Genomic DNA, 23,261 nt, shown 5'->3' on the forward strand with positions numbered 1-23,261 from the left:
CATTCTAGGATCTTTTCTGTAACCATCTTCCTTCTGCAGTTTCACTTGCCGCGTCTCTGGGTTTCAGTCAAGCCGTCTTGATTCTGGAGTCAGTGTGGGCTGAGTGGAGGTTCCTGGGGAGGAAGGGGAGTAGGAGTCACTAAAGTTGTCTAGTTGCCTGGAAATGCTGGCTGGTACTGCTGGCAGACCAAATGAACTGAGTTCAGGATCAGGACAGCCAACACTTCCATCAGGTCTGTGCTTACTACACCTCTCTGCAGCTTCCCTGGGTGGAAATTACTGAAGGTGATTTCAGAGTCGGGGGAACTGTTCTAGCCAGTGATCACTCATGCAAGCGCATACAGCTGGCAGCACGGCATGGCTCACACGGCATTCCCCGGGAGCACAGGCATGTGATGAGAGCCAGAAGCAGCATACTGGAGACACACTCCGGAGCAGCGAGATCACAGTTTGTAGCTGTTTCTGGCCTAGACTTACCACAGCAGCATGATCCAGTCACTGGGAAATCCTCTAGCTGCCATTGGCAAGGCAGTACTTAAGCATGGAAATATCATAACTGAGCGTATAATTTAAAAAAAGCACTGAATTTTTAGGAGTTAAACAAGCATGCTGGGTATTCTGCCTAACTTAGTTTTGTTGAAAGGCCATACTACCATACTAATTCTAAGCACCCCGATCTTTGGTTTATGTTCCCTTCTACCCTCCAGTAAGTTATGGAGTGACTTCTCATGGGAAGTCCTTGGCAATCAGTAAATTGAAGTCTCTTAAGTCTAAGCTACTCTTCCTTCTCTACTGCTGATTCAGTTGCTGACCTGTGGTAGTTGGCTGTCTTTAATCAAATCCCTTTTTATTAAAAAGGATTCCCAAATGTGTTATACACTGTGCAGTAGGGATGGTTTCTCTCTGTCACAGCCCTCCCTGTTGATAAATGTGCTATTGTAGATAAGCATGTCTGATTCTTCGAAAAAAAAAAAACATAATGCTTTGTGGAGTGGAAATTGGGTAAGGTTGGGGGAGGAGAAATGGATATTTACAGGAGATTAGGATGAAACTATCAAAATTGTTTGTTGACCACCATGGGAAATTAAAGGCCTTGATTTTGCATTTAAAAAACCCGAAATACACACACACAAAGATTACAACTGTTCTAGACCACTGTTTCAAGTCTCATAGAAAGAAATTACTTCTGGCAACTTATCAGTCTCCATCACCATGCAGACAGTGCTGATTAAGACTGGAAAAGTGCCATTGGGGCCCCTCATCTCCTGTTGCCTTCTGGACAGTGTCCCAGCTGAGTCACTCCCCACAGCAGAGGAGTTTCCCTGACTGGTGGGAAGAAACTTTCGCTGGTATTTTACTGTAAGTGCTCAGAGCTACCAAAGGAACCACCAGTTTTATGTATTTGTTAATGTAGCAGCCTCCTCTTGTAGTTCCAGTGTGCTGGAGGGATGCACATGGGGAGAAGAGAGGTACTAAGATGATCCTGTTGAAAGTACTCAGTTTGTGCAATAAAAGGACCTTGATTTGTCTCAGATCTGATAATTCAGGATATGTAGTTTTCTTACATGTATTTGCTATGTGCCCTTATTTTGATAATGGGAGAGGTAGTGCAGTTAGACTGAGGAGCAAGGCCAACAAGCAGGATGCTTGACTTCCTTTTCTGCTTCTCATCCTGACCTCTTGTGAGACCTATGGCAGATGTTTTTACCATTCCAAGCTCCCTTTTCCCCGCTTTCTCCTTATTTTCAGGGCACTTAACTCACATAGTCCTTCAGACAGGAGCTGATTAACAGCAGTGCTTGTATGACTGCCCCCATGGAGAAGCCTTCATCTCCAATGGTTCATTGAGATGCTGTGTCACAATTAAGACTAAAGAACAATAAGTGGCACCAGTATTTAATCTGTTAGGGCTCTGTCAACCTTTCCACTCACTGGCTTCCATTCATAAGCTAAAAATCCTTAACTAGGACCAGAGACCCTGTGTCTAAACAGTGTCAAAGGTATTCCCTAATTTTACTTCTTGAGAAGAAGGATGTGGATTAGCAGGTAGAAGTCCAAGTAGGATATGGGAGAGACTGTGGTAGAGTCATAGAAGCTTCAGGTGAGAAGGCACACTGGGTTGTCCAGGTACAGCTTCCTTAATTCATGGTGGTTTTGTTTTCTTTGATATGGTTCTGTACGCTAAACAGTTCTAGTGTTTTCAAATTGAACATGTTCTGCATTGCATTTCAGTCTTCATCAGGCATTTCTGTAGCCTCTAAGAGGCTCAGGTAGCCTCTTAGTTTCATATGAATTATAACCAGAAAAAGAAAATGAAAGTTGTCATATCTTGCCTGTATTCCTAGGTCTCTTCTGAAAAGATTATCATTAAAAGATGCATATTATTATTACAGGAGCATAATTACATCGTAATTTTGCCATGTAATGTGATGTGTCATCATGCCTTTTGTTTAGAGGCAAGGTTTCGGGTGTAAGATAGCATACGTCCTCATCTGAACAGCATCTGGGTCAGAAAATAGTAGGTTAGATTTTCAACAGCTGATGAGCCGACAGTCATTTTCTGTTATGTAACCACTCACAAAAGAAGGAAGAAGAGACATATAATGGGGACCCTTTTCTCCATTTTATTTCAAGTTATTATTTTTTATGTTCAAGCCGTATTCCAGCATTTGTGCACAACCTCAAAGGCTGGGAGCAGCCTGCACTCAAGGAGGTCATGGTGCAGTACCGTCAACATCCAGCTGCCCTCTTGTGGCCTGCCGCAAGGGGAGTCACGCTCCCTCTGCTCCCCAGGGGCTTTAATTACCCTGGTAAATGGCTTTCAGAGCCTGTTTCTTTAGTCTCACTTCTGTCAATGCTTGCCACCCCCATCTAGATTTCTTTCAGGGAGTCCTGTGACTGCCGGCATCCTTGCACAGCAAGTACAGGTAGAGTTTGGAGAGCAAATTTATAAGGATAGTCTCAAGGCAACCCACAGGGTGAATTTTGGCCTACAGTTCCAAAGTGGGAAGAGAAAAAGAGGAGACCAGTGAGTGGCTGGAGAGCAAAATATACCATGTCTACATGGATTTATCTCCAGCCATAAGAAAAGCAAGAGAAAACAGGGACACAGAGGCCATGAGCTGGTTTAAGCTGCTTTTCAGCATTTGAAAGACTGTGTAACTGGATGCAAAATTTTGGTTCTTCTTGCTATTGCTGTCCAGTCCTACTCTGCAGTAATTGTGGGGAAAACATTTTGTGAAGCTAAGCACATAGATCTTTTTGTGCCAGGCATCTTAGTCATAAAGTTTTGAGTGCACATCTCTGAATGTAGATCAAGCAGATGTAGCAGTCAGGAATGAGGGAAGGTTGCACTCCAGTAAGCCCTGAGTACCTGGTACCCACATGTGCCAGGAGGCAGGAGATTCACATTTGCTATTTCCTCCTCTTACTCACACAAGAGTGGACAAGACTTTGCATCACGAGTGTTTCTGAAGCACAGTGTCTTCAGAGATGAACACTGCTTCACAGATGTGATCTAAATCTTGCATCAAAACCAAAATTACCCTTTGTTACTGTAGGTGATAAAATGCCAGCTGGAACAGGTAGCAAGCAACATGACTTCCTTAGTGTATTTTAAGTCCCTGGTTTAGCTTGAATTGCTGGCAGTCAACCTAGACATATTTTTACTTTTAAACAGAACTGATTTGATGCAGAAGTCATTTAATGGAGAATAAATGCAGAATACCAACATAGCATTGTACCAAAGGGATTTCCATGATCACCTGTGTGCCATGAAACAAAGGTGAATTTCAGGACATGAGTAGAATTAGGTTTGTCCCAACAGTCAGTAAATGAAAGCTGACAATTCCCTGCTGTCTTCTAAGCAGAGTGAAATGTGATAATGAAGTATCAGGGATGTGTCTTTCTAATGTACAGCTGTATTCTACAGGATTCTTCAGCATGATTAAATATTAACATATACTTGGAAAAAAATTAATCCATAAGGGTGATAGATACTTCTAATGTTGTGATAGGGCCCTTAGTGTGCTAGGAACTATACCAATGGATAGCAAAGCTCAACCTTTCTGAAAGGACTTTGGGCAATGATGAGGCTACTAGCCAAACCCCCCAAAATTAATAGTTGTACATGAAAACAAAGTAAATCTTTCTACCTTTGTTTGAGAAGCAGTTCAAAGAGAATCCAGCTTGGTCATGGTAAACTTACATGCATAAAGTAAACTCTCTATGGACTGAAATGGCTAAAGAATTGATAATGAGCCATCAAGTCTTCAGCTGTAGGTCATTAGTCCATAGCTAACTCAGGTCATTAAGAAGCGAAAGTGTGACCTACCTTATGGGTGTTTCCTGCCCCACGTGAAATGAGTTGGCTGGTCTCAGGGGGGTTCTCTGTGGGTATGTCATCACCTCACTAAAAACCATAAATTGTGGCATCTGGAGGATCCTTGGTTGGGAATCTCCTTGAGAAGGCCAGGAGCTGAAGGCAGGCTGTTAGTCCAGGGGCACGTGGGATGGAGAAGTTTTGTTCTCCCTTTCCTTCTGTTAGATCTGTTTTATGGAGACAAATGAAACCAGGAGTTTCCATCCAGTATTTCATAAGCACTAAATTCTCACACACAGGTATTTTGTGGGGGGATGTACGTATGTGTGTTTGTGAATAAGTGAGAATGTTTTTCTGGATTGTAGTTTTATAGAAATAATTTTCACTTCAGATAGAGTTTTGAAGCTGGCTTTAAGTCTCAAGACATTCTTTTTTTTTTTGTTCCTAACGTACAGCTAAGTTGTGGAGAGCGATACAAGCAGTCAGTTTGGGAGCTGGAATTCAAAACCACTCTTCCAGCTGTGCAGCCTTGTACAAGTCTTTGTCCAAGTAACATGAAAACAATTTAATTTCTCTTTGTTTTGAGTTAGTTATGCACATGACCTGGCATAAATGAACCCCTTTTTTGATTTTTTAAAACTGAAAACAGCTCACCTATTGTTTGAAGTTGGTTGCACTAAATTTGCAGTTGCTTCCGTGTTATATTATGGCTTATTTGTACTGCAGTAACATCTAAGGCCTGCTAGCAAGACTGCGGTCACGCTGCACTATGTGCAAATTAAACATGAAGTAGGAAACAGTATGCATCCCTCAGAGCTCCCAAACTGAGAATATGGCAAGGACCAGGAAATTATTATTGTCCTTAATTTACAAACGAGGGGCTGACTGGCAGAGTTTAGATGACTCGCCCAGAGTCATGCAGAGAACCAGTAGCAAAGTGGGAATTGAGCTTAGAATTCCTTCAAGTCCCATGCCTTACCCACAGCTGTGGCGACACTCTTTATTTTATGTAAAAATCAACAAGATGGACTCGTGAGCTTTGTCTGATGACAAATCACAACCTGTCAGAAGGCTCATCCCAGCAGTAAGATCACAAGCCCTATTTTCCAGGGTTAATAACGTGGCTGTGAAAATAAGAAAGGGATAATATAATGTACTGACTAATGTTTTCATGTTTCAGTATTTAGATAGTTCAAGGCTATTAGGAAAATGGATAATTCACCGTAGTAATCTGTTACTTTCCAGTCTAGCAATCACTGTTCTACGGGGGTGCGTGGGGGACATGGTATGGCATTTGTTATTTCTTCTTCTGGTGGCATTTGTCTCATGCTGTCTTTTTTGATACGGTGGTTTGTCTCTTGCCAATAACTTTTGGGGGTATTTTGAGTGTCATTTGAAGTTTAGTTGGGGGAAAGGCCAGATTTTATCTGAGAGTGAAATGTGGTAAAAAAAGAATTAAACGGGGCTGTCTCATTTGCCGAGTCTTCTCCTCCAGCCTGTTCTCTTCTGATAGAAACGCATCAAAACTGTTTGGTTTTTTCTTTTCTTTATTTTTTTTTTTAAGGAATCGCTTTGACTCAGATTGTGTGAGATGAATCATAACCCACTTTCTCATCTGAGATGTGCAAAAAAAAAAAAAATTCCAGCTCTGCTGTCAATGTCAGCATAATCAATACAGAGTGTTTCTCAGTGGTGCAAAGAGGTAGGGGAGGATTAAAAGAATGAAAAGAATCAAAAGTAGCCAAACTTTTCTGCTGCTTTTAGTGAGCTGGACTGTTTTCATGTCTACAAATGCACCTTGCCGTTCGTCATGTCATCTTGGACATGAACATATTTTTCACGTCTCCGGCTACAACCCAAGGTCACAACCTGTGCTCAAAAGTCAGGAGACTGTCATCCCAAACCAGCAGGCAGATCATGAGAAGCCAGCCCTGGCAGACATTTGAGATGCTACCAGCAGCCAAGAGTAGACCTGTTTCAACTTGCGAAACTTGCTGTTAAGATGTCACCTGCCTGGACTGTGCCAGCACAGATTTTGTCAGCTGATTAGGAGAGCGTGGCAAGGCACCATGCCTGTCCCGTGCCTCTGCCTGAGCCAGCCCCGTTGAGGGAAATGGAGAACGTCAATAGCAGTAGGATCACTGTGGGTGCAAATCGGAGATGGGAGACCACATCTGATACCTCGTCACCAGCTTTCATTTATGAACTTGCTCATTTGCATTTATTTTTTCTTTTTTTTTCTTGTCTGTCTGCCAAGGTATACACAGAGATGTAGAAATAATTACCTCTACTAGTGTGATCTAAGAGTGAGAGCTTAACCCCTGAAAAACTAACGTTCACAGCACCAGGGTCAAAAGGGGACAGCACAGGTAGGTGTAAGGGTTTTAACAGCTGACAAAATTAATCTCTACATAGAGCATATTGGTTCAGTAAAACACCTTGGCAATAACAGACACCTTTGTAGAGAGTTTAGAGGTGTGGGTGCGACCATCTTCCAAGGTGTAAGACACTGTCTGCAGCTAAAGACAGACAGCAGGACTTGGGATGTGAATTATTTTCTTTTGTGGATCCTTCCAAATTACTGTCCCAGCCACACTAAACTATTTGTTTACAGCTGTGAATTGGGCTGTATTCAGTTAGCATCAGTGTTCAACTTTAATATACAATTTCCTCAACAAATTCGGGTTCCAGACAATATCTTGAGAGGTTAATAACTTACTATCTACTGAGCGCATGTTCTGATTCTGTCTGTGTTGTCAGGGGCAGACCAGGCAGATGATGTTCAGCATTTCATGTGAGGGCAGGTTGGAAGTAGGGGAAGTTTTTGTGGGGGTTTTGGTTATTTTTGTTGTCATTTAAAATTACATTCTGAAAAAACCCAGCTTTTAAAATGCCACTATTTCCTCATTATCTGCTTGCCTGAAAGGTAAGTGAATTCAGCTGCTGGCTTCCAAAAAACCTGCAGAAAGCCTGAAGTCTTTCACCTTGACTTTTCTCGTGTGTTGATGAGTGTCTGGGATATGACAACACTGACTTTGTACCTCTTTTTAATGTGAGGATTGTGATCACATGAGCTAAGGAATTGTGTCTGGCTGAGCTTTGCTGGAGGGACACATTTGGAAGGGACTCTAATGTAGGTCATTTGTACTCTGCATAAGACTGTCATGTGCAGTCAGCTCTTCTGGACATCATTGCCAACATTGAGCTAATTCTGGTGATGTGTTCTTGTTATCATCTCCATGAGCTGGGCAACTGCTTTTCATTTCTGTCCTGTGGCTGAAATTAGTGAGAATCCTAAAATGCATATATACTGTGTGTGCGTATATATATGTAGTGCAGGATGCCACATGGACCCTGGATTCTAATGACATTCCCTTCTTTCCCTCCATCTCAACATCTTGCAACAGCTGATTCAGCTTTCAATGCCTACGTGGTCTTGTGAAGTGTGACTGTCTCTAGCAGTGGCAAATCTGACGTGTGTGTTTAGACGAGGGAAGAAGGTGTGGAAGGAGGACAGGACTGGGGAGGATATGGCTACAATAAGAGTGGATGTTTGAGAGGGACATTTAAAAATATTCCATCATTTATTTGTATATGTCTAAAAACATTGGCTTTTTCTAAAGATAAAATGGCAAAGCACAGGCTTCAGTGTACTGTGCTTGTGTAATTCCATTAGGCCACTTCTGATGCAGAAACAACCATAATCTCTTATTCTATGTATACTCAGTTTCCATGCAAGGCAACAAGAAGACAAAGGGAGTGAAGAAAGGAGGTTGCGTATGGTCAGATTTATTTCCACTGTTTTTTCACAGGCATAATTCAAAAGGTGAAGCAAGTGGATCATGTGCACTGCAGATGTGCACAGCTGGTGCATTGCCATCTCTGTGGCATCCCTCCTTCGGAAGGGCAGCTGAGGAGAGCCAGGAAGGCTGTGTCAGTTACATGGCCACCTCCTAGCAAAAGCTTGTCATTTAAACTCTTTCAGTCTCTTTCTACACTGCTGTCTCTATACCAAGCGAGAAACGGAAACTACTCTGTTTGCTCACGCAGGGGAGAGACACATACTTTCAGATCTAGAGGGCTTAGGCGAAAAACTGCACAGATAACACAAGTTTCAGGAGCCTCAGCAGGAGAGTCAGAGGCAGACGTCTGAAAAGAGGCCACCCCCAAGCTTAGGGCAAAGGGACATGGCTGTTCTGGGGTTGCAGATCTGTGCCCTGAGCTAGCCCTGGTCATGACATGTTTATGAGCAAAGGGCTTTGTTAGTAAGGCCTATTGATCTATCTAAGTGTGACTTGATCTTTTAAACAAAAACAATACTTCACAGAAAGCAAATTATCTTAGGATTTTTTTTTTGTTGTTATTTTTTGCTAAGGCCATTGGGTGAGGAGCCATAACTAAGCTGTTTCACATCTGCCAGACTCAGCTTCCTTCTGTTTTTTACAATTGCAAGGTGTTCACACACAGTCTCACTGCCTATTACCCTTTGCAGAACACCTTTCTTTCATTTAGGAGGGAAGAGAAGGCTGACCTGTGGTCTTGAGTCTCTTGTAAATGACCAAAGTCCTGAGACTATGAATAACAGCTGTTGGGCAGCAATTAGGAATGCTGTGCATCCAGCATATGTCTGATTACAAGAGCTGTTCCAGCTTAGGAAAATTGCAGCTGTTCAGAAGAACAAGTAACATTTTACAGGATGATGTTTTGGATCATGGTCTAATTGTGATGCATAGTGGGTCACATCTCAATAGGTGTGTGTTGACTAGAAGATGCTCGAACTGACATCAGCTTGGCTAGAGGTCTGGCTGACTAAATATAGCCTAAGCTCTCCGGAGATCAGTGTGTGCAGTGGCTTCATGCTTGTGCTCTGGGGACATGGGAGAGCAAAACAATATGCAGTGGAAATAACACTACAAAATGAGATATTCATATTGTTTCCCCTGGGCAAGTGTTTTACTAATTTTGTGTCCCTCTTAGCTAGGAATATCCCATGGTGACCCTTAGTACCTCAGGCAGGACTCATCTGCAGGAAAAAAAAGCTCTTAAGTCTTTAGTCTGTGGTTTCCAAAGTGCCAGTCTCTCTTTCTTGTTATGGAAAGGTTGCTTTGACTTTCTTGTGAAGCAGTACTGGAATTCAGACTTTTTGCAGGTGTTCTAATGTTCGGACATGGATCTGAAACTTAACAGAAATGCTTCTGAAGTCATCTGGTCTAGAAGATGGGCTGGAGACTTCCCAGGAGCTGCAAAAATAAATGTTATTTCACAGGTCCTTATCTGTGCGGAGGCCACAAAGAGGATGCTTAGAGCAGTGCAAAACAATGAAAGATACTTCAAAAATGTTTGAGATCTCAAACATTTGCATTGGGTCTCGTATGGCTGCAATTCTGTGTTTTGGATGCTCACTTTTGCAAGCTGTAGCCTTTCACTGGGATAAAAATTTCCCACACAGTTTCCTATGCTGGGGTGTGAATAATAGCTTCCCCAATCTACCTTTCACATCTGACTTTGTCAACATAACAAAGTTGCATCATTTTAGGTGCAAATGGAAACCAACTTACATAAACCAGCGTTGGCTTTCTGGGATTGGTCATGTAAATTCAAAAGTACCTGAAGTTGACTAAGTTTACATCAGTTAAAATCAGTCTTGGGATAAACTGGAATGAGTATCTCTACATGTGCCTCAGATCTAAATTTGGAGGTCTAGTGGATTTCAAATGATTCTGTTATCACATGTAAACAAGTCCATCAGTTTTCCCTACTGTCATACCAAAGTGCTTAATGAGGATTAAATATACTTACCGTCTTCACAGTGAACTCCCATGTATGTAGGAAACCAGTAAAGAGCACCCTGAAAGTTCAGAGCAAAACAATTTGCCAACTTTGTTGATACAGAGGTTGCCATCACTGGCTCAGGATGTTCAGGAGGTTTTTCAACACCAAGTTTTTGGCAAACACTTATAATCCCCGCTGATGATAGCCTTTTCTAATGCCCGCTCAAGGACATTGGACTGGCAAGACTCATCATGACCTCTGGATATCAGATTGGTCCTTTCTGATTGGTTCAGCCCTGTCACGAGGAGGGAAAGCTTTTGAGGTTTCAGTTTCCATCGGCACAAAATTCTTAGGTCAAGAATTGTGTGAATAATTCAGGAGACAGGGATTGGTGCCCTTCGTGCGGAATCCAATTTAGAAAGAACTTTCCATCTTAGAAATGTGATGAGTAATACCTTGAGCGCGCCTTTGTAGATGCTGATCAACATCAGAGCCTTCTCATGGAGGACTTCAGGTTAAATGTCAGGACAATCTGTATCATGATAAATATGGATCAGAACCCACATTTCCCATGTCTCCTACTAGTAGTCAGCAGGCTCTAGAGCCTAAAGCACTGCCTCAGAGCAGTCTTAGGGCCACTAAAGAGCTTGGCTTTATGGTGTGTGGGTTTTTTTAACTTATTATTTTTTAAGCCTTTCTAATTATGAATCAAAACCTGTAGGATGTGTGAGAGTGACACATGCAATTGTGCAGATGGGTTTTCCACATACTTTCTTTAAATAAAATAATAATTTTTATAAATATGTATCTCATATTTTATACTAATTAACTTCTAATGGAGGCCAAGCAAGAAAACTTTTGTCTCCTTTTCCGTCAAGCTCTGAGAATGTGACAATCAGGTGAGAATAACGATCTATGGATACTTGATATCGTACTGTTCCATCATGGACTCCAGATATGCAGCGTGTGCCACAGGGAGGTCATTTTGAAAATAGCTTAGAGAGTTATCAGTATTACTTTCCATCTACCTCAGCCAGTAAAAGCAGGTCCCATGACCCAAAGGATGACCAGAATTGTAATTATTGTATAATTACATGAGTATAATTAATATGGTGTCACCAACATCAGATGTTATTTTGAAAGGGCTTTTGCGCTCAATACCAATGTCACATTTTAAGGTTATGACATGTCTGGTCATCCTGAGTACAAACAAATGTTGCAAATCCCCTCCAAATGGGAGTGCCTCTCCAGCCCAGGTTGTAAAGCTCTTGTTACTTGTCCAAGAGAGTAAAAAAATGTTGGACCTTGCACCTGGTTGGAAGAGTCCCAGATTTTGGGGCAAAGAAGGAAACCTCTGTCCAGTAGATTGCTTTAATGAAAAAAAACAGTTAGTTGATTCCAGCTGCTGAGAAATTTGGAGTGATGGAATTCAGTGCAAGGGATGGCAGATCGTCAGCCTACAGGTGAGGTGGTTTCCAGCGCCTGATGGATGTGATTTATGGCAGGGCTGCTGTCAACACGCAGACAGTGCATGTTTCAAAACAGCAAGGAAGCTTTGGGCTGGTGCCGGATTGTGAAAGGCAGGGTTTTCAAAAGACCTTAAATAAATGAGGTGCTGGTTGAAATTTGGTGGGACATCTTCTAATGCCGTCAGACACCTTTGAAAACCCTAGGCCTCAAAGCTGTTTGGGATATGAGAGCTGTCATTTGTTGAGGACTCTACTCTTTGTGGGATCCAGCCTTTTTCCACCTTTTTTTTTCTTTTCTTTTTTTCACTTTTGGCAGAGGAAGACAGGTTCCCTCCCTGTTTCTTGGTTTTTGTCAGACGTTTTTCCCCAGGCAGGCATGCAGGAGGCATGCCAGGTTGGTAGGCCAGAGCCATTGGCATGGGAAGCATCTCTGACTCAAACCTTTACCATTACTCAGGCGTTTTCACCTTCTGTTCTGAACAGAGCCTTTGGTAAAAATCACTTCATGCCACCACCCTCCCAGTGATGCAGCAAGGCAGAGACAAGCTGCCGAATACCAGCTGGAGCACAGCCAGGCTATGGAAGAGTGAATTGAGTCATTCATGCCCAGCAGCGGATGTAATTTTTGGCTGGGCTTGAGTGTGGTGAACATACTGATGGCGCCTGTGCTGGGCTTATGAAATGGGTTGACTGGGCTGGGGGACAGAAGTGGTTTGAAGTGCCCTTGCGCAATGTGGAAGCAGTTGGAGGTAAAAGTCTTTGGGAAAGGGGACATTGTTTGCTTTGTCTTTGTTCAGCACCTAGCACTGCAGGGCCTCAACCCATCACTTGGGCTCCTTGGAACTGCTTTTGTGCTGAAAGCGGCAAACCTAACCATAGTCCTACAACTAATTTGTTGACCTAGACATAAAGACTGCTATCTATATCACTGTGAATCTTAGCTGGTCCCTTCTGACTGCACCCTTGGTTCAGCTCTTAAGAAAGTGAGAGCTAAGGAGAATTTGATCTACATTTCAGGAATGCTTGCACTGAGCAGCAGCAAGAGCCTGTGGGCAGCCAGTTGCGGGTCCTCCCCACCTGGAGGAGTGGGTGGGAGAAGATGCACAAACCGTTGCATAACAAATACCAAGCATCTGAAGAGGATACCAACTTGTCTGGGCCTCCAGGTCTGCTCTGTATGCAGCCACTGCTTACGTACGGGGTAGGGTGCAGCAGCCCCTGAAACTACCCTCTACTGCTCTACCAGCAAGTTTAATCTCCTGAGTCAGTGGGCGAGCAGGCTGGGACAGCACGCTCAGAGAGACACCTGTGCGGGGGCCCAAACGGGCTGGGGAGAGCTGCCCCCACATAGCCACTGGCTGGGGCTTCCACCACTGGCTCTCCCAGTAATTGTAAGGGGTTTTTTTGCGGCTTTCCAGAGAGGATCCTGAAATCTGACACAGCATTACAGAGCAATCCCAGCAGGCCAGGGGATCACCTAGGAAACCCCTGACCACCACCCCTGATGAGGGTGGGAGCTAGAGTGACTTATGGCTCCTATCCTGCCTTCCTTTCACTGCAGGAGGTCCAGACAAGCATGGTTGCTCACTTGTGTGCTGTCATATATTTGGTCCTTCCACTGTCCAGGGTTTATCATGCAACATGGCTTTGCACATGTAAGTGCAAAGGGACCTGGCTTGGCAGTTGTTGCTGTTGGGATCACCAGAACTGCCAAAATTTGTCTGATCCACAGCTCTGCCAGCAACTGTTTCCCTCATTAAGGTCCTTCCCAAGAGGGATAAAACTCCACAGTATCAGCTTTGGGTTAAGTTGCCCAGCGAGAAGTTTCCTGCCAGCCCCACCGGGACATAGCTGATACCCTCACCTTCACTGGGGTTTTAGTGAAGAGAGGCTGAGGTTGTTCCCTGGGTGCCAGGTAATGGTAAAGTCTCACTGAAAAATAAGATTTCAACATTAGTGATGTGTTCCAAGGAGAGGAGTCATCTTTGTTTTAAAAACTCTCATTTTCCTATGAAAGTAAAATAAAAGAAGAGCTTTCTCAGCTTTTGAAAACATAGGAAAGCCCCACTTTCTCACAGCCTTTATAATTTTGCCCTATTTTTATTTGGGAAAAAAAGGAGCTTTTACGTCTTGCTTTTTTAATGTCCTATATGTGATAAGTTTCCTCTGAAGGAGAGGAGTGATGGCACAGGAAGGTGAGGGACTTTTGTGAAAGTAGAAATTTTTTTAAATTAGGGGTTTTTTTTACCAAATGAAATGATTGCATTCCTTATTTAGTTAAGTGTTTGTCGCCTGGGGTTTTTGGTGCAAATCAATGCTTTGAAAGCCTCACCCCCAAACACAAACATCTTTTTAATTAAAAAAAAAAAAAAAAAAAACCAAAAAAAAAAAAAGCAAAACAAAAAACATTTATGAAATGTTACTTCTTTCCATCCAACTCTCTACTTGCAACTTAAAACTACTTTGCTTTATCATATCCATGCCTAGTGTTAAGCCCGGACTGGGAAAGGTTGTGAAGAGAAGCAGGTAGCAAGGAATGCCCAGGAAGCAGCATGGGACATGGCACTCTGTGGTGTCGGGGAGGCAGGGGCTGGAGGAGGAATTGCTGTTGCTTCCAGAGACAACATCCCGTGCCCCAGCTGAGAGCGCCTGGCAAAGCTATGCAGACAGCTCACTTCTCAGTTTCCCGAGCCGGGGCTCTTCAGTGGATATACAACTGTAGTCTCTGTCATCTGGCAACTTTCATCAGCATTAAAGGAAATATAAAGGAAAATATATACACTACATTTTACTCTCTCCCTTGCATTTCCTTGATTGATCAACAAAGGGAGGAATGTTTCCTCTCTTGCACTCTTTTTTTCAGCCCCTTTCTTTTTTTCTCCAGATGTACTGAGACTCTATTTCAACCCCTTTGCACATGGAAAACATGTGCCAAAAAGTTGACACAATGTAACCAAAAAAAAAAAAAAAAAAGCAGCTCATGCTGCAAAACAAAAGTATTTGGGACCTTAAATATTGTAGAGCATCACTGACCCCCACTGGGCTGGGACACTCACTGCAGATCACCCAAGTTGGGGGACTGGTGCCTCATCGATGTGTTGGACACATGGTCAGATCAACATTTGCCTGCATTGCAAAGTGCCTTGCCTGGAGGGGGTGGGGGGGGGTGGACAACTTTGCTTTAGGGTTCATGTGGACCCATACTTTAGAAGCTTCCCATACAACTGGTATAGATCAAGCCAAGCCCAAGTGAATAGAGTAAAAAGGCATTGACTTAGATTACGGCGAGGGGCATTTCAGTTGGATGGAATGAAAGGCTTGCTAGTGGTAAGGTTAGGTACTCACTGAAATTTTTTGCCCAAGTTGGTGGAATCTCCGTTGCTGGAGGTTCTTAAGAACAGGTTAAACAAGTATCTGTCCAGAATGTTGTAGAGAGAGTTGATCATGCCTTTGAGGCAGTAAGATAGTTTACATGACCTCTCAAGATCCTGTTCAACTTGAATTTTTATAGCTTTGTGGGAAATTCAAGAGTGTTCCTCTCTGAGCCTTTTTTTTTTGTGACAGTGATGCATTCTGGTTGCAAGAATTTAGGAAGGTACCTCAACTGCATTGGAAAGAATTCATCTTAATCTGCTTTATATCAGAAAAAATCTTAATTGTATCTTGTGTCCCAGGGAGTCGAGGAGAGGGTGTTGTAGATGTGTAAGGGACAGGGACCATGACCACATGGATGTTGAAGGAACCACAGGCATTTCTTCCTTTCTCATTATACAGAAGACAGTAGCAGAGACAAAACTTCATGCTCAGTTGCTACGTGGCTCAGCCAGGCTGCCGGAGAGTGATGACATGGCCCACACAGGGGGCACGTTCCTCCTGCCGGGGAGGGGATTCCAGCAGGAGTGGTGCTGGGAGCTCCCTCTGAAATGGAAGAGTTTTTGTTCTGCAAGCCTGTCCCACCATCAAGCCTTTTCAGAGATGATCTTGTGGTTAAAGAGACTAGTCTGGGATTGAGAAGATGCAGGTTTAGTTCCTCTCTCCACCACAAACTCCTTGCGTGACCCTCAGAAAGTTATTTAACCTCTGTGGGTCTCAAGTTCCCCACCTGTGTGTTAGGTGTCCTGACAGTCCTCCACCTTCCCAAGTTGTTGGAAGGATTCACGATGAGGGCTAGTGACTGGCTGGGATAGTAACCTTGTGATAAGCAGCATGGAGAAGCATTTGAAAAGGTACAGTAAAGTGTTAGCAGCGTGAGCCTGCACAGTTGCAGTGCATTTGCTGTGTGGAGTAGAATGGGACCTCTGGGGCATACTGAGAATGTGTCAGGTTTGCAGCCAAGCAAACTGAGAATATGAAGTTGTATTGTGGTTGGAGGAAAGGGATGCAGACAACAGGAGAGTGCAGCTACTGCTGGACAAGCACAGTACAAACAACAAGGAGGTCACTGCAGAGACTTGTACATCTGGAATACAAGTGCAATGCAGTTAAAGCAGAATAACCAGGACACAGTAATTAAATCACGGCCTTGGATTTAATTTATGAAGTGTTACAGGCACACGTTTCAGCATGAAGCTCTGTTTACTGTGAAAGATTGTGTTTTCTGATGTCTGCTGAAGAAGAGGGAATTAAGATTGATCTGTCTCGTGTCCAAAGGCTGTGTAAGAAAACTGATGCATACAGCCTGCTACTGTCAAATGGTGAAACTTCAAGCTTGGATCCTGGCACAATAAACCATTGCCAAGGGCTTCCCACTCAGTGAGAAGTCTGAGTTCAAAAGCAAAAAAAGGGTAGGTATGGAAGGCAAGGATGAGAAGCGAAAAATACTATAGTTTCCTACAAAATGTACAAACTACCTTTGGGTTTCCCTTTGAACTATTATTGCAGTGCCCTGAGTGCCAAAGTGTTGGAATAACTCCAGGACAAATATGATCAACACATCTTTCCCTAACATGATCACAGTTGGACACATGCCTCCCATGCTCCACAGGAAGGGAATAAACCCTCTCTTATGGATCAGAGATTCCTGTTTTATTTCTTTTGGACAAATCAAGGAACACAGGATCCGATGGGTGCTTGCAGGATCTCTACCACTGAGACTTAACTTGATTAAGGTGTACTGACAGTTAAGATCTGCTGTTACACTGTAATACTAATGGATTAAATTCTGTTCCCATATCCCTTTAAAATGGAATAATTGTGCCTGTCTGACATAGGTGCCCTGAGGAATCCCACATGCTTGGGAAATGCTTGAAAACTCTTGGATAAAAGTCACTAGGAAAGAGGAGGGAGAGAGGGGAAAATCTTGTTACATTGTTGACTTATGGTCAACGTTGTCCTCGAAATGCTGTTTTGTCATCAATATTTCTTCATTAGGAATAATGATTTTTCCACTTTTACTGCCAGCTGATTCAAAGCCATCCAAAAGCAGAATGTGTCATGAATCTCTAAAATGCATTCGCTGGCAAACTCCAAACAGAGATAATTAGAAAAATAATGCAGTGGAAATACTGGGTGTCTTGAGGCTGCCAGGGGAACTTTTAGTGAGATATTTCATTCAATGTATTTACGTATTTTAAAAATGTTCTTAGTACACTTTTGTAAAGGCAGTGTGCTGTGTATCTTTAGTTCTTTCTTGCATAGTATATCAGGGCTGCAGTGAGAACCGGGGAATACGCTTAGCTGATCAAGGGAAATTGTGTAATTGATAGGCACTGAGCATATGACCTTGTGGTATATTCCCACAGTACAGTTAGGTGGGAAACAGCTTTTTTCCGTCATGCTTTTGAGATATCAATGTTTTTTTCCCCATATTTCAGCAAATGCAGAACCTTCCTACTTTGCTGCTTTTATCAGAAAATTATCCCCTATCTCCTCTCCACGTAGAATGCATGCTTTGAATTAATTAATTTAACCCTTTTGTAGAGGGGTTTGCACATTTTCTCTATGCTTTCTTTACTCTTAGTATCACTAGTTATTGGCTGAATTGTCCGTGTTAGGCACTGTACATCATACAGCAAGAGATGGTCAGTGCCCCTGATCGTTTAGTATCTAAGTAGGTGTGACAGACAAATAATGCTGTAGCCGAAATAAGGCTAATGCAGAACTTGGATGTACAAACAAGAGCATCTCAAGCTAGCTGGATGGAGTTACATTACCTCTGTATTTGGCTCCAGTGTGATTGCTATCGGAATATTATGCCATAAGCGTTAGAATGGCATGTACCTGTTCCATCATCCATCTTCAGTGGTGGATGTTTGTCTGATGGGCTCACATTCTTAATCTGACATTTAAAAGTGACTCATGTCCCAGATAAGGTTGGACACCCTATATCTAATTCCTCATCTCCAGATCACGCCCAGACTCTGGCCAAATTTTAAGAATCTTGCTGAGTAACAGCTCAGATTATGGCCTTTCCTATTCATCTTCACAAATAAAACCTGCATCCAAGCTCCAGTGACCTTGACTCTGCAACATCCTTTTCTAACAATTCAGTTTCTCGCTGGTCATGCTCAACTAGAATGCAGCTGCAGAAATTACTCTCTAGCTTGTACCTTAGGCCAGATCATTCCTGTCTCTTAGTATCTCCTCTGGTTTCTTTCCTGCATCATATCAAACAGAAGCTTAATTGTCTTTACTTGCATGGCCTGCAATGACCTATTCCCACCTTTTTTTCCTCTAGTATTCTCCAGTGACATACCAACTCATCCTTCCTATCTGCTGGTGTCTATGTTTAAGCACGTACGTTCCCTTTTGAGATGTCTTTGTCCTTTCCTCAGAAGTATCCCATTAAACTTCCCTCAAACTCCCTTCGGATTCTCTTTCAAATTCTTCCTTAACCTTTTCCTTTGCTGGGCTGTCTACAGACTCCTAGTCAACAGTAAAACATTTAGAGTGCTGAGACCACAATTTTCCTTGCCGATCAGTTTTGTCTGGTTGCTACTTTGGATTTGCAATCTGTACCCAGTTGCTATTGCTTGTATTAGATTGTAAGCTCCTGCAGTCAGGCCCTTCTTTGAATTCTGTGTTTGTCCAATACCCAGCACAATGGGGCTGTTTCACAGTTTGAGCAGCAAGGGTCTGTGGTGGTATTAGCAAAACCCATGTAATAATAGTAATAAAATAATGAGAAGTTAGAACATGACATCACGTGCAATATGAGTTCCTCTCCTCCCTTCCCCCTCTTCTGTCAGATTCACAATATTTCAATTTTTTTGTACAACAGAAGACAGTAAACGAGGAGAGTTTAGAATAAAGTATAGTAGCTGGTGTTTCAGCTGCTGAAGTGTTTCCCTGTGATCCAGTCAGTAATTATGACATTTCCAGCAGTTTTGGTAGGGAAGCCCCTATGGGCACCTCTGTATGTCCCCCCAAGGAAAAACCAACATGTGGCAGCCAGGCTAGGCTGAAGGAAGGTCACGATCAAGGTTATGAACCTCTTTCATGCAAAAGTAGAGGACTCCAGTCTCCCAGGCTTGCTGCCAACGTATCACCTTCTAGTTTTGCTCAAATGATCTTGAAAAGGAACCTAAAAAGGGCTGAAGGGGCAAAAGAAGAATGTTGAAATGACATAGTTTCATCTTCATGCAGTTTAGTACTAATTTTGTCCTTTGTCTTTAAGCTGCCTTTTAAGTGCTGTTTGTCTCTGTGGGAAGCAAATGGGTCACGTTGTTCTGTGTTTCTACTGTAATACGCTGCCTGCTATTTTTCTCTTAGATTATTTGTGTAATCTTTTTTGTGCAATCTGTTTGTTCTTGAGTCTTGCAAGCTTTGCCTTTGCTACTTCTTTCCCAATAAGCAGTGCAACTTGTTCTGTATTCACTCATGGGTATTCTGCACACAACGGACTGGGTTATTTCAACCAGTGTGAAAATATTAAAATGGGGAACATGTGTGAGTACTTAATTGTGGTGAGTCCAACCACAAATACCTTCACCGTTGGTAATTGGCACATAGGAAAAACAGACCTTTGTTTTGTTTTTATCAGACATAATGATAGATACATTGTTTTTAGTGGGGTTTTTCTGGTTTTCTAAGGAAATGAGGCTTGTGCAATCCCACCGCCTGTGTGCATGTGCCTGTCTGTCTGTCAGTTCCTCCCTCACCAATAATACTTGAAACTAATAGCCATTTTTAACCAAGTTTGAGTGAGGCACAGGAGTCGGGGGAAATGATCTGGTTTTACACAAGTCTTATAGATTGCACCAAAATCTGCAGAAAGTACAACCTCTAACAGCCACATCACTGCAAGCCAGATCAGTTGTGTATTTGCCCACATGCCTTTACGTCAATCCAGCCACCTAACTGCAATCTCCCAAATTTTAATATTTTGGCTTACTTGCTTTTGCCCTTTGGGCAAGTGACTCAGTTGGGGGTGGTGCTAGGCACAGAGCTTGTGTTTTGATTCTTACTGGAGTGGCCATGTCTCATGAAGAACATGGTTTGCTCCGGGCCACAATGTTACAATTTGCATATAAACTTATGAAAAAGGAAGCTTTCTTTAAGTTTTCCTGTGTGAGAGTTTACAGGAACATTTCTGTCTGTACATAATAGCAGAATCTGGACTTCTCATAAATGTAGATGGGTTAAGTCTGTCATTGGGAATCTTCTGTGGAAAAACCCAGAAAGAAGAAGGAAAGCCTAAGGAAATACCAACTTCAAGGAGAGAAGTTGGCCAAGACTTCTGTTGTGCTGCTCTTTGGTTTGTACCTAGCCACCAGCAGTGTAGTTGGGGAATGCCTTGGAGCTATGCAGAAATGTAACCTCAGGGCACCTTTGGGAGGCAGAGAAGATGTCTTTATGCCCTTTGCTCAAAGAGAGGATGGAGGTACAAAGGCAGCAAGTGATTTGCCAGAGATTACAAGAGTATATATTTGAGTTAGAAAACACACCCAGGTCTCCTGACACGAGACGTACAGTCAGAAGTATGGTCTATATATAGACAGCTTTTGCAGCAAATGAAGAGGTGTCTTGGTCAAAGAGGAAGATAAGTGTTGAAGTACACAAGAGCTGGCTAAATTATAAATGTGAGAAGAAGAGAAGGGGAAGAAAAGATTCCCACATGTTCTACTCAGATGTTAACAAAGAAAGCTGAGAAGTGTTTGCATAGACACTACATTATTCCATGTCCAAATGCCTCATAAAAATAATACCGGATGATCACAGAATGGCACACCAGGGAAAATAAATTCTTCAGTGGAATATTCCCTCTGGAAAAACACTGTGTAAAGTAATACACTAATGGCTTTCAATTTCATGTTTTATATATAAAGATATTAACTACTCCCCAGATGTCTCTTTATATTACAGCCCAGCTACTCGAGCAGTTTGGAGAAGGTCCCGGAGCATGCTTGGTCTTGTCTGCACACAGGACCAAGCAGTGCTCTCCTGTTGTACATGCAGCTCCTGTGGTATATACAGTAGGTTTCTTCTGCCTCCTTCCCAGAGCAGTACTTCTCCTGTGGTTCTCTCCAGTGGGTTGTTTTTTTTTTTTTTCATCTTCCTAGTCCTCGTGTTTTTTTCCATTCTTCCCCCATGCTCTCTAGCCTCACCACCATGCTGGGAACCCTGCATTCCTTCTCTGATCATAAAAAAGGAGTCCTCACAAGAAACATTATGGTGGAGTGATCAAAGCACAAAACTGTCATAATAACAAATGCTAAAGAAAGTTAAGTATAAAAACGACATTATTAATTCCTTCTTTTTTTTTGGCGGGGGGGGGGGAGGGGTTGGGTGGGGAGGGGGTGTCGTTCCAGGCTTGTCTGGAATTACCTGGTGACTTCTCTCTCCACATTGCTCAGACTAAGAGCTGTTTGAGTCAGGAACTGTCCTGTATAATGCCAACTACAGTTACGCTGTTGTAGCAAATCAGAATGATCTGGGTTCTTTTCCAATCTTTCCTAATATATGTCAAATGTGTATATATATCCTCCTGCCACATTCTGAGGAATCCAAAAGTAGCTTACTTGCTTTGTTGCCTGGATGTAGCCCATTGGAGTCTGGGACAGGTAGAGAAGAAGTCATGATTGCAGGGACATTGATGTTGTACTGCACAAGGACAGCAGCCCTGCTGTTGGGATGACGAGGCATGTCCAAGTCCTTGTAGGAAGTTTTGCAGCAGCTGTTTGAAAAGGTCAATAAACACACACCATGGTATGAAAAAACATCATGTCATTGCTGGGTTATTTAATTATTATTAGAGACATATTATTTGTATATGCATTTATGAGTAATTCTATTTTGAACGCTGTTCCTGCTTGCACCTCAGCTTTTGCATCCCTTCCCTTCCTTCCCACCCGTAGTGACCATACCACTGCACCCATAAAGCCTTGAAGAAGTGCAGGGTCTCAAGACTAGGGACACCACAATTATTCTCAAACTGAAGAATACCGTTTTGAGTGGGACAAAGCTCCAGACTATATTTGCTCTGTTGCCTTTGGTGAGGCTCTCCTGCATAGGGCGGATGAGGGTTGTCCTAAATACCTTCCATGACTTTGTGCATGAATTATTTAAAATATCAACTAGATCAGCATCAGCACATTAGTAAGAGAACAAGGATTGATACTGCTATACTGCATAAGAAGCGAAATCCTTTACCAGTATAATTGTCTTCATGGAGGGAATTGGTTCGAGCTGTACAAACAAAAACTACTCTTTAAATGGTAACAGTTGCACTGCTACCAGGCAGCTTTAAGAGGAATCCTACCACAAAGGCCTTTCATGTGGAGGCAAGGCTTTAGGCACAGGTTTATCCCATATAACTGAGCAGCTGAGGATGACTATGTAGGTGGGTCAGATGATAGCTGAGTGGTTTGCACCTGGGGCTCAGAATCCTTACAATGACCACTGGCTAGCAGCAGCAGCACTGTGTATCTGTTCAGTCTCAGTAGCCAGTTTCAAACCTTTGTAGATCTTTCCATATGGGCCAGCACCGGAGTTCCTTCTGGTGGTGTTGGATCTTTGCCAGCAGTGCCACAAATTGCTCTCATGTTGACTGAGCTGCCACGTCCTCCTTGCCCACTGTGCAGCGCAGGCTTGTGGGAGGACCTTCTCTGCCCCTGAGACCAGGAGCTTGCTTTGACTTTTGTCCTTTCCCTTTGGTGACAGGCCGCTGTGCCCGCTGTGGGGAGAATGTTGTTGGGGAAGGCACGGGCTGCACGGCCATGGACCAGGTCTTCCATGTGGAGTGCTTCACCTGCATGATGTGCAACAACAAGCTGAGGGGACAACCTTTCTACGCAGTGGAGAAGAAAGCCTACTGTGAGCCCTGCTATATTGTAAGTACCCACTCTTGTTTGCACCCTGATTTTAATGCACAGACTTTAGAAACATTGATTTATTTCGTTGCTCCACAGTTGCCTTAGAGTTAAAACCTGACAATCCCATAGCAGTACCATGGGCACCAGCTTTTCTGTGGTCTTCAGAACTCTGATCTTTTCAGCTTCCTGGCTGAACTTTGTTTCTTGGTCTAATCTATCTCTGAAATGAAGTGGCCAAATCAGGGGAAAGAGGTGCTTTTTTTGATTATTTCAGCTCTGTAAGGAGCAGACTATGTAGTGATTTTTAAGCAGTAGTGTTATTCTCAGAAGCTTTCTGTTTTGAGAAACCTGATACCAAAATGCTTACAGACTGTGCTGCCTGCTAAGATTAAGGAGGTGGGATGCAGGATAGCACTAAAACTTCTAAAAGCAAGACCTTTACATTGC

At 42.9% G+C, this 23,261-nt stretch overlaps 1 protein-coding gene across 4 annotated transcripts in view; it reads left to right on the forward strand.

Moving 5' to 3' along the window:
* The window catches only part of LOC104364384 (LIM domain containing preferred translocation partner in lipoma), a 335,033-nt gene that overhangs the window by 266,935 nt on the left and 44,837 nt on the right, over positions 1–23,261 (forward strand). For all 4 annotated transcript variants that reach the window (XM_042796896.1, XM_042796895.1, XM_042796901.1 and 1 more), the window contains one exon: positions 22,663–22,832. In XM_042796896.1, coding sequence (XP_042652830.1) covers positions 22,663–22,832 — 170 coding nt within the window. The remainder of the gene's footprint in view (positions 1–22,662; positions 22,833–23,261) is intronic.

The sequence above is a fragment of the Tyto alba genome, unplaced genomic scaffold, assembly GCF_018691265.1.
Source record: "Tyto alba isolate M040663 unplaced genomic scaffold, T.alba_DEE_v4.0 Super-Scaffold_10, whole genome shotgun sequence".
NCBI lineage: Eukaryota > Metazoa > Chordata > Aves > Strigiformes > Tytonidae > Tyto > Tyto alba.